This window comes from Canis lupus, chromosome 32 (assembly GCF_003254725.2).
Source record: "Canis lupus dingo isolate Sandy chromosome 32, ASM325472v2, whole genome shotgun sequence".
Lineage (NCBI taxonomy): Eukaryota > Metazoa > Chordata > Mammalia > Carnivora > Canidae > Canis > Canis lupus.
This window is the reverse complement of record NC_064274.1, coordinates 21,257,203-21,269,251: the sequence shown is the minus strand read 5'-3', so window position 1 is coordinate 21,269,251 and position 12,049 is coordinate 21,257,203. Positions and strand designations below refer to the sequence as shown.

The following is a 12,049-nucleotide window of genomic DNA, read 5'->3' as shown; positions in this document are numbered from 1 at the left end:
AAATTAATCCATTCTTCACTCTGAGTAATCTTTATCAAACTTAGGTCTCACCGACTCAGAAAAATCCCAGAGCATAAACTCTACAGTAAAGTAACCTACTTTTTTGCAATATTTAATCCCAGTCTAAAAAGAGAATATGAGGTCAGCTTGAAGAATGTTAACTCACACTTTGTCAAACATGTAAAGATGAGTGACTGGGTATTTTCTGATGTAATGAGTAAGCCTTTTATAACTGGATTTAAGATATAATATTTCTCTGACTTTATTGTGATCTGCTTAAAACATGATCTTTACTAATTTCAAATCAGATATATCTGGATATTATTCAGAGGAAATTCAAATTCCTCTTTGGATTTGGAACTTCCCGCTCCACAGGTAGGATTTAACCTAGAGGAGTTACACTGACATATATGCATTATAATTTGATGATTATCTGACCAGGCTCCTTGGAAAGTTCTTTGCTTATACCTGGAAATACCACATTATGTCTCACCTACCAGGTGCCAGTTAATGAAAATAGGTATATAATCCAAATGTTTTCCTCTCAGGTTCTTGCCTTTCTAATATACTTACTGCTCTTGCAATTGGTTCCACATGATCAGAACTTTATATTCTTATTCCATGAAGATGACAAAAACAATATCTTACATTTTGTACAGCCCTTTAAAGTTCACCGGGTATTTTGTGCTGCTATAAATTGCCTCAATTCTTACAACAGCAGCCCTAGAGAATTGGCAGGTTAAAGATTGTCATTTCCATTTTACAGAAAAGGGAGCAAAGGATCATGTTATAAAGAAGTCTGTGCGCTGGATTTAGTGACTCACTTCTAAGTCACTGCAATGTGGCAGACATAACGGGATGCCACTCCTAAGATCAGGTCATAAAGAAGACCAGAAGGATCCAGAAAGGAGGTATCCTTTAATAAGGCCCCAGGACACACCAGCCCCACTACCACTGCCTCACTGTATCCTCTAATCCCAACCGAAAACTGGCTGAAAAAAAAGGTGAAGAGAACATCTGACCATCTGGGTGAGAAGTCCTCATCATGACACTGGGTTTTCATCACTGCCACAAGCCTGCCACAGGGAAGTGACAGTGAGGACATAAAAGTACCAGCACTACATGTGTCTGTGCTGTGCTTTCACGAGAGTTGTATGATCCCACCTGATGACCTGAGCAGAGACTCTGTAGAGGCAGAACAGCTCATGAGTTTAGAGTCTGACAAACTCTGTCACATAACTCGCTAAGTGACTTTGGACAAGTTATGTAACTTCTTCAAGGATCAGTCTCCTCTTCTATATAATGAGGATAGCACCTACCTCATAAATTGTGGAGAATTAAAGCATATACCTGTGTCTGCCTCTAAGTGGGTAGCACTACTTCTTTCCTCCTCCCCCTAGCACCCCGCCAAGCGAGCTACACAGGGTTGACAGTCTCCGGATTGTTACAATGCACCTCTGACAGCATCTTTTATGGAAACGGACTGCGATTCAAGTACTTCAGGATCTACTGATACGAGAATTCCCAGGCAGAAAGTACTGCTTTCTTGCCAACCCTTATGACTTTCAGTTCTCTACAGGACACTGAATCGAGTTTGAGATGGGACAGGAAGTGGAAATGAACCAACATAAAAATACACAGAGCAGACTATTAATCTGATCCTGGGTAATCAAAAGTAAATAAAAATTTAATTAAAGAACATTATAGCATCCCTTTTTCTCACCTTCACAAATCATTGGCTCAATTGTGAATACATGGCCCGCCTTCATCACTCCAACTGCTTTATTTTCTGAAATTAGAGGAAAAAAATTCTGAACATGCAGCAAAAAAATCAACATTGTACTGTTGAACAGCTCACTGTAAGAGTACACGTTGTTCACTAACATGAGATGATTTTTCAGGACCATCATGAAAAACACAACTACAAATTAAAGTATCCAGACCTGCCTTCCTCCAAAAAAGGCCAAAAGGTAAAAATAGGGACAGATCTTTTTGAGACAATCTCAGACAAAAGTGGAGATACCAGTTAAAGTTCAAATTAAAAAGAACAGATGTGAACATCAGTAAATGAACGATTGCATTTGCTCTGCCTACCACCAGATGGCAAAAGCACTGGCTTTCAGGGTTTCTTGTAAGGCTAGTCTTCACGACGGTGACTCTGGTAATGAAGGACACGTGTCCAGAGGCTGCATCAACTACACACCATTCTCCATAGGTATGGTCTGATATCACCCACACGTTTACATTCCTGCACATCTTCCCTAATGAACAGCTATCATGCTTCTTTCTACTATCTTAGGTAGTACCAAAAAATACTTACTGCAGATTTCCAAATCTGGCATTTGTAGATTGTCATAAAATCTAAGGCAAAAAATAATTTTGACTTTGTTTCTAATCCCATGAATTTTCTCTCCCAATGATCTATAACTTACTACAAAAAATATATTTTTTAATTTTATATATTTTTTTAATATCAAGAGTATCAGTGTGGTGTCCTAGAAAGAAAAAGGATAAAGATATCTCGAGCTAGGCTGTTCCCTTACCATTAGCACTAGCTGCATGTAGCCACTGTCAACCTGCAAAGAGGCTAGTCAGAATGGTATTGGCTATATGTGTAAAAAAATAAGCTAAGTTCAAAGACAAAGTATGTGATATATCTCAACCCTTTTTACATTGACAAAATGCTGGAATGTTAATACTGTGAATGCAATGCATTAAATAAAACATTTCTTTTTACTTTTTTTAAATATGACCACTGGAAATTTTTAAATTACATAATGTGCCTCAGAATATATTACTAGTGGACAGTGAACTCTAAGTTCCACTCCTGTTTTTGCCACTGACTTCATTATTCTAGAAACATTACATCTCTCACTCAACTTGACTCACAGTTTCAGTTTCTCAACATACCTCACTCTGCAAATATACCTTTTCTGATTGACTACACTACTGCAGATACTAGGCTGAGTACTTTTTAAAAAATTTGTACTTGCTCTACCACCTACCTCACAGAATTATTATAAAATACGTTCTAAATGTAGAGTCTTATCATCATTACTTCCCAACCATAATGACTTAAAGTAATCACTCTAATCTAACAAGGACTTCTCTTACACAGAAGGGTGTAGGGGAGTTATACAATTTCTTAGTTCCACCTTCAGTTGTTAGGGATACCACAGAGTTACAAGCCAAAGGCGGGATCATTTACGTTTCAAAAGTGTCCTCTGTACAAAGACTCAGCAGTTTCCTTTTACACCTCCCTAAAGTGATCACAACATATTTTAATTTATATAAACCTAATTTACACTAGACTTTTCATAAACGTTATCAAATGCATAAAACAAGTATATATCTGGTCTTTGCTTCTTTTTTCAGAATTGCTTTTTATTCCTTTTTTTTTTTTTGCTTTTTATTCCTAATTAAATGGTTTTATGTGTTTTACAAACACTATTATCACTGATCCATATCCTCTTCTCCCACAAATTCTATTTTCTTCAGTCTGTCTTTATATAATCTGTATCTAGACATGAGTTTTTCAATTCCCTAAGTAAAGGGACTTTCTCCACCCCCTTCCCTGCACACACTCTTTTTACACACACACCTAGAAACATACACATGTATCACTGTAATCAGAGTAGCTACTTCTATTCTGCTAATGTAAGGCTATATCCAGTGATTACAGGGCCTATCAGGAAGGAACTAAGTTGGTTACTTACTTTCTGTTGCTAATTTTTATTTCAAGCACAATTCACAGCTTAAACAAGAACTTTGTGGTCTGCTAATAAATGTTGATATGTACCAAATGCTGTGCTCTAAACTGCTTCTCCAGCTTCTCTCGTTGAGAGGCTCCTCACTCATTTCCCTTTTCTTCACAGCTAGTGACACCTAGGATTTTATCAGCTCACACCTGACCTGCACCAGCAGCTGTGATCAGGCTGCCTGCACATCTAGCCTGACTTGCTCTCACACCCGCTATACGTCCTAGACACCACTGCCAAATTTGTCTTCCCGAACTTATGTCACCTTGTCATTCTTCTCAAAAATGTTTCTGCAAATCCCTACAAATGAAGTCAAATGTCTCTGGTCAGGAACTGCCTACTGTTAGTTTTTAACACAAAATACTCAGCCCAAGCTTACCTGGTCTCCGTTCAGTCTCACCGTGAAGCACCTACTCATGATTCCCCTCTACCTGGAATATTTTTCCCCATCTTCTCCACCAAACCACGATTTCAACCATTCCGTATTTCTCCCACAGGACCTGCGCCCAATGCTTCAGTCCTCACTAGGCAGCACAAAGTACAGAAAAAGACTGCCTCTAGAAAGACAGAAGCCAGGCGCCAATCCTACCTCTAGCATTTCCTTACTGGTCTGTGTGAACCTGAGTAAACAGTGTACTTCTCTAAGGACAGAATCTGACCGCCTTCCTTTTTCCTTCTTCCCTTTTCCCTTTCTTTTTGCAGAATCTGCTCTATAAAGCAGGGCTAACGGGGCACCTGGGTGGCTTAAAGATCTAATTCTTGATCTCAGCTCAGGTCTTGTTGTCAGGATTGTGAGTTCAGGCACGTGAGTTCAAGGTGCGAGGAGCATAGAGCCTACCACATAAATAAATAAGTAAACAAATAAATAAATAAGGCTAAGAAATTATTCAGATGTGGTGATCTAATGAAATAATGTATATCATTATCATCATGATCATTCCAAGAGTTAATATTAAGTGCTTTCCATGTATTCTCTCACTCCTAGTAACACTTCGAGGATAGGTACCATTCCCTACTATTGTTCTAGATGAGAAAACAAGCTTTCACAAAAACCTATGTGAAAATGTCTATATTGCAATAACTTATACATACTTGTTAAATTCCTTCTTAGGTCAGTTTCTGTGGACAGCTTTCCTTTTTAGCACTAAATAGCAGACTTATTCCTGTGTGTCTTAGCTCTCCAAGAAAAAAGGCTTCTGGAAGACATTAATTGTCCACACTTCCTTTGTTATTCTATCAGACAGTACTGAACTTAAAGAAAGGTCTTTTGTCTATTCCCCTGTATTTATACCAACAGATAGTAAAGCATTTGCCATACACTATGAAATCAAACCAAACCAAACCAATTTCATTTAAGGAGTCAGAATACTGATAGCTAGACCCATGGCAGTGGCTGTGATCTATTCACTAAAACTAGTTTACTTTTCTTCTGAGTACACAGCTAGATTACATTTCCCAACCTCTTCTTTAGTTAGCATAGCCATGTGACTGAATTCCTGCCAATGAAAAGTAAATATAATTGATTTATGCCAATTCCAGGCTCGTGCATTAAAACCTCCTACACAGGGATCCCTGGGTGGCGCAGCGGTTTAGGACCTGCCTTTGGCCCAGGGCGCAATCCTGGAGACCCGGGATCGAATCCCACGTCAGGCTCCCTGCATGGAGCCTGCTTCTCCCTCTGCCTATGTCTCTGCCTCTCTCTCTCTCTCTCTCTCTCTGTGACTATCATGAATAAATAAATAAAATCTTTAAAAAATAAAAAAATAAAACTAGCTACACTCATAAAAAAAAACAAAAAAAAACCTCCTACACATACCATTTCATGCTTTTCCCCATCCTTCCCAGTATCTACAGATTAGAAGAGTAACCCAAAGTGACCTTGAAAGATAGGCTGAAGATAACAGAACCTGGGTCACAGAATAACTGACCTATCACCATCCTCAACAACAAACACACCTTTTGGACTGTTAACATGAGCAAGATATGAACATATAGTGTGTTATGAGCAAAAATATATTTTGAGGGTCCATTTATAACAGCTTATAGATTAATAAATACAAAATAGTAGGTCCTGTTATATATTCGAATAAATATCTCTTGAATAAATGCTTAGCAAAGATCAAATCTTTGGATAGTACTTACTGGCATAATGGGGTACATTGGGGGCTGTATGAAAAAGTTTGTGGATTCCATGCCCACAATAGCTTCGAACAACTGAAAACCCATTTGCTTGGGCATGCTTCTGAATAATGTTTCCCAATTCTCTGTATCGAACACCAGGTTTCACTGAAAGGAAAGAAGACCAATGACAAAAAATAATAATAACTAATATTTACTGAATAATTACTATCTATGTGCCAGGAACTTTTCTAAATGCTTTATATGCTACATAGAAACATATATATACAAAACTTTCAGATGAGGAAACCAAGGGACAGAAATGCTATATGGCCAGTAAATGGCAAAGTTGAGATTCAACCCAGTAGCACCTATGCTTCCTCCTTGGGTGCATAAAAGGACATGGGTGCAGTACGCTAAGGGTTTTAGGGACATACACCTTTTGTCTTCTGAATAAACAAAAGAATGGAAAACACGCATCTCTTCCTCTCCTCTAAGGTCAAGTGTGTTCCTTTTTTTAGAGAGAGAGAGCACGTGTGGGGCAGGGCAGAGGGGCAGAAGGAGGAGAGACAGAATTGCAAGTAGACCCCCTCCACCTCCACTGCTGAGCACATAGCCTGATGCACGAAGGACTCAATCCTACAACCCTGAGATCATAACCTGAAGTGAAAATTGAGTCGAACACTTAACGAACTGGGCCACCCAGGTTCCCCAAGTGTGCTCCTCTTTTAAAGTGAACAGAAGTAGTAAGGAGAGTACAGAGCCTCAGGAGAAAAAGGAACGTCCAGAAAGTAACTTGACTTGTCCTCAGTTTCATTCTGATCAACCTCAAAGAATTACTTCCCCTGGGCTTCTTTACCCCCATAAAGGTGATCCTAAAGTTATTCATAGTTGCCTCAGAACACAATCCTGGGGACAGGATATAGAAAGATACTTTTAACTACATTCTTCCTCCTCTGCTTAATTTTTATGACTTTTACCACTGTTTCAATACAAACCAAAACAGAGTGGTTCTCGTTGTTATGGCTCTCCTAGCACTGAGACCCCAGGACAATCAAATCTTTGTTGATTGGACAACCAGCCAATCAAATCTCTGGGCAAACAGCTCCAGGAATCATTTCAATCAATATATACTCGATTTTAACTATACGTTCCAGCTTGACTTTTGCTGGGGGGGAGGGGGAGTTAATAATTTTAAGGAACCATGCTGACTTTCATAATGATCTGCTTGCATTCCAATCTAAGACCTCCTATCAGCCCCAGTAGTGGGAGAGGAAGCAAAAATTTTAACCCATTTTGCATAATATACAACAAAGAAAATCAAAGGTAATGGGAGAGCATGAGAGGAGATTCTGTCCTAATTCTCAAACTAGAAACAATTCTCATCCCAAGAAAGCACTTCATTAAAATCTGGAGACATTTCTGGTTGTCACAAGTAGGAGTGCCAGGGTAACTGGCATCCGGCAGGTAACGACCAGAATGTGTCTAAGCATACTACCATGCACAGAAGGCCCTATGACAAAGAATTAGCAGACTCACCAGGCCAACAATGCATAGGCAGAGAAGCCCTATTCTAGAAGGATAATTTCAACAAGAGTCAAGCTCTCTACTGTGCTGCACTACCCCGAGCAGCCAAGTTAGTAGAATACAAGGGGCAAGACTGCTACACACAAAGGTATTAACAGCACTTTCCAGAGACTAAGCAACTTGTGTTCTTTCCTGGCCACTGTTAGGAAGATTCTGGTTTCTGATAGTTTCTTGGCAAATTTTACTCCTGTGTCTTTGTAAAAACAACATTTGATCACCTGTCTGGTTATTTCAATCAGCTCACAGAAAAGCAAAAAGGACATACACACTGAAGGCATTATCTGGCAAAAACCCTAAAAATTATTTTAAACTACCACTTCCACAAATGAGAAACTAAAGAATATTAGTTTTTAAATAATCTAAAATGAGTAAGTAAAAAAGAAATCTCACACATTGATAGATAAAAATATCATGTTCTCACTTTTCATTCCTCCAACTCTATTAGTGAAAGTTTCATCATCTCCCAACATCTTCCATGTTAAAACAGACTCAAAACAATAAAAATAACAAATCTATGTCATCAGAGATAACTATGTGCTTGCCAAAGAACCTGGTCAACATCCAATACTTTGTTGATATATCAGGTTTATTGTGGGGAAAGGGACGTCAGGTACAGATAATACACTGAACAATAGAGCTAAAATGTTGTGGGTTTCAACTGAAAAAACTGTTTGCCCTCAAACTGCCCTCTTAAAGTAATAGTCTGCTGGTATTCCCACTAAGCCATTCTTTCTCTCTCCTCATAAGACCCAGTACAAATAAACAAACAAATCTGAATGGGCTGTTTGTATGGACAAAGACAGCCTTTGAAAAAATCTACAGAAATACATCTCTATTCAAAGGTATTATTCACTTAAAAAAAAAAATTATTATTCACCACAGTAGCAAGACGTCTAGAAAACACAAATTTCCAGTAGAGGAATAGCTGTAGAAATTTTTATACTCTGGATATAATAGATAGTCATTTAAAGAAGGGAGTATATCTATGCATTAGATACATATACTAATTTAGAAAAATCATAAAGATCTTGTTGAGAAAGGGAAAGGGATCCCTGGGTGGCTCAGTAGTTTAGCGCCTCCTTCAGCCCAGGGCATGATCCTGGAGACTTGGGATCAAGTCCCACGTCGGGCTCCCTGCATGGAGCCTGCTTCTCCCTCTGCCTGTGTCTCTGCCTCTCTCTCTCTGTGTGTCTCATGAATAAATAAAATCTTTAGAAACAAAACAAAACAAAAAGATCCTACTGAGAAAGTATCAAATTACAGAATGCTACCAATACTGTAACTCCATTTAACCTAACTAAACAGATACACATAGGTGTATGTGGTGTGTCTGTGTCTGTCTGTTAATGCACAAGGGAGAAAAAACCTAAATGTTAGAAGTAGAAAAAAAATATAAAAAGGTAAGAGGAAAGTATTACGGGAAGATCATTCATTTTTCTCTCATAATCTAGCATCTTGGTTTTTTTTATAAAGAGAACATAATACTTATGACAGAATTAAAAAATAGAAGAAAAACTGCACTCAAGAACTATACATTCCTATACATTTATCATGTTCCATATAAATATTATACATTCCTCCTCATTTATCAGCCAAAGAAAATGAAATTCCCAAATCACCCATAAATCAGTTAGTGCTAAAATCTGAAGCTAACTCAGGGAGGGTAGAGGCAAAACTGGCAGGGACAAGGAATGCAACAAGAGCCATCTGAGGCCCATCACAACAACAGCAGCTCTAGCGGGTGCCAGCACTGATGCTGACCTGCATCGATGGCTTGCATCAGGCACTCATACGTGGTCTGCACCAGTTTCCGTGCTCCCTCATCCACGTCTCCAACAAAAAACGTCTCATTCAAGTCCCCATGATAACCATTGCGATAAAGAGTGATGTCCACTGCAAAACAACAAATATAAAGTACAAATATAAAGACCACATTTGTTTTTATTTCAAAATAGAAGTCACTTCTCCAACATGACAGCAGCAAGCAGCTTCGTGAGCAAGACAATTTCTGCATTCTTAAATTAGACACTAATGGATATACAGTTATCACCTGTAATGCAACTGAACTCACTGTGGAGAAAAGGGACATGGTCATGCAGCACAAGTTAGAAGGTGGGCTTTTCTAGGTATAGTAGTAATTAGATCGGGTGTGGCAGAAGAAATGTATTGAGGATACATTCATGCAAGATCAATAAGCCAAATTAATAGCATTAAACGGAGGACTGTGCTACATTTTGACATTAAACAGAAAATATTGCTTTCACTTTCCATCTTTGACGAGATTTTTTTTTCCTCCCAGCAAATCCGCAAATAGGAAAACTTACACTATTCTAAACTTACTTTTCAGAGACTCATTTGCCCTTCACTTAACTGTGAAAATTCATCCTTCCCACTGTCCTCATATTTTAGAGTACGACTACTGGTATATAACTATAAAACACTAAATGTACACATTAAATTAGTATTTTTAAACCATGAATTTTCAACCAACCTAAAGTATCACAATAGTGTGTTTGCCAGCATGACACATATATTCCTGAAAAACCTCACGCATTACACATGTAATCAAAATAAGAGTGTTTGTATAAAAAAACAGGGTTGGCCAGACCACTCAAAACCTATGGCACTTCATACAGAGATACCCTAACTAAAGAATAACAACCGGGATAAGAAGTGTCAGCTGTCTCCACTATCACTCCCAGCCAGCATCACAGCAGGGCACTCCCTGCAGCCTTTACCATATGGGCTCATGCTTCCCCATCTGACGGGGTATCTGATTCCTAGAGAGACCAAGTTATTAACCAATATTAAATATACCATCTAGGGACACCTTCTTTGTCGATATTTCTTTTAATCACAGAGAGAAATATCTTGGCATCTCCTTCCTCTGCACTTGCAGTCTCAAGGCAGGTTAATACAGTGGTCCTTACAGCCACTTTCAGGACCTCTAACACATCAAGGAAGGCACTTCTTATAGAATGTAGCTTTCTTCTTAGGGTCTTCATATATTGCTAAAAATTTCTCCTTATCTCTAAAAAGTCTGCCCTGATCTCTTCAAAATCATTAGTGCACTAAAAGGAAAAGAGGGGGTAAAATCTCACTTGAAATAACATTACTTCCACATTTCACTGACATCTTTCACCTTTTTAACAATCACATAAAATAACTGGCATTAAAGAAACTCATGTACTACCAAACCTATCATACTAAAAGTATCTTAAAAAAAAAAAAAAAAAAAAAAAAAAAGCAGTTATCTTAAAATCATAAAAAAAAAAAGTTTCCATATCCATAGATTTAAGATTTCTTTTAAATTTTAAACACAAAAGACTAAGTTAAAAATAGGTAGCAAGTAAACAAAACACTAGTCATTGTCAGACTCCCAAAACCTTGTTGCTGCTTCACTGATGGGGACAGAAGTCACACTTACATATTTCTTACCATTAACAATATCACCTTCTTGCAAGGGCCGTCTGTCTGGAATCCCATGGCAGATAACTTCATTCACTGAAGTACAACAAGACTTTGGAAAATTATAATAATTCAGGGGAGAAGGATAACAATTTCTTGCAATACATGCCTATAATAAATTAAAATACAGAGAAAATAATTTAGAATGTACAAAAGAAAAAAATTAACCCATATGCAAACGAACCTGATTTTAAAATTTGAAAAATGTGAAAAAATTTGTTGTACCTATGCTAACGAACTTGATATTTTATACTTTAGAAATAGTAATAAATAGTATCTTAAACAATATACATCAGACTGTTTGCAAACCAGTTTACTGATAATTGTAAAAGAAAAGCAAATTCACATATTACAAATATTTATAAATATACACAAATATTATGATTCTAATTTAGAATTAACTACTTTTTGTTAAAAATACTTTAAAATAAAATAAAGTATTAACATGTACTTTTAATGTAATTATTTTATATAACAAGCCTGTATCCCTATGACCAAAAAAAAGGAATACCAACATAATTAAGAGATGATAAAGTACTTACAAATACATTTAATCATTATATTCATATAGAACAACAAAGGTACCTCTAAGAAAATGGTCTGGTTTTCCTTAATCAGTCTTATTTTACTTGGATTTTTTAATACAGTGAGTCATAGCATGTATGATATTTCTTTCCATACTGCTACACAGTCTTCAGACTAATAATCTTTAAACAGCTGCATATAATATGATTCATGAAATATATCATAATTTTACTGGCAATTCCACTATTACTAGAAATTTAAATTAAGTTTTCTCAATTACAAAAAAAATTACAACCAATAACTACATGCCTGTCACTTTTCCCTTATTTAATAATATACTTCTACACTTCCCATAGCCAGTATAAATAGTAGTTTAGAGCACAGCAAACCTTCTTGACTAAAAATGCCAACTCCATCACTTACAAGTTGTGTAACATTAGACAAGTTAATTAACCTCTGCCTCAGTTTCCTTTCCTATACAATGGAGGCAACAATGGTGTCTACCTCATGGAGTTGTTGCAGAAATTAAATGAGTTGGTAAAAGAAGCAGGTAAAAGAGCACCTGGGGGTGCCTAGTTGGTTAAGCATCTGCC

The 12,049-nt window shown here is 37.3% G+C and overlaps 1 protein-coding gene across 2 annotated transcripts in view; it reads right to left on the bottom strand.

Moving 5' to 3' along the window:
* Positions 1 to 12,049, bottom strand: part of METAP1 (methionyl aminopeptidase 1) — a 67,882-nt gene that overhangs the window by 4,296 nt on the left and 51,537 nt on the right. For both annotated transcript variants that reach the window (XM_025423640.3, XM_035709604.2), the window contains exons 7-10: positions 10,902 to 11,040; positions 9,225 to 9,356; positions 5,901 to 6,044; positions 1,724 to 1,789 (exon numbers count right to left, since the gene is read on the bottom strand). In XM_025423640.3, the coding sequence (XP_025279425.1) occupies positions 1,724 to 1,789; positions 5,901 to 6,044; positions 9,225 to 9,356; positions 10,902 to 11,040 (481 nt within the window). The remainder of the gene's footprint in view (positions 1 to 1,723; positions 1,790 to 5,900; positions 6,045 to 9,224; positions 9,357 to 10,901; positions 11,041 to 12,049) is intronic.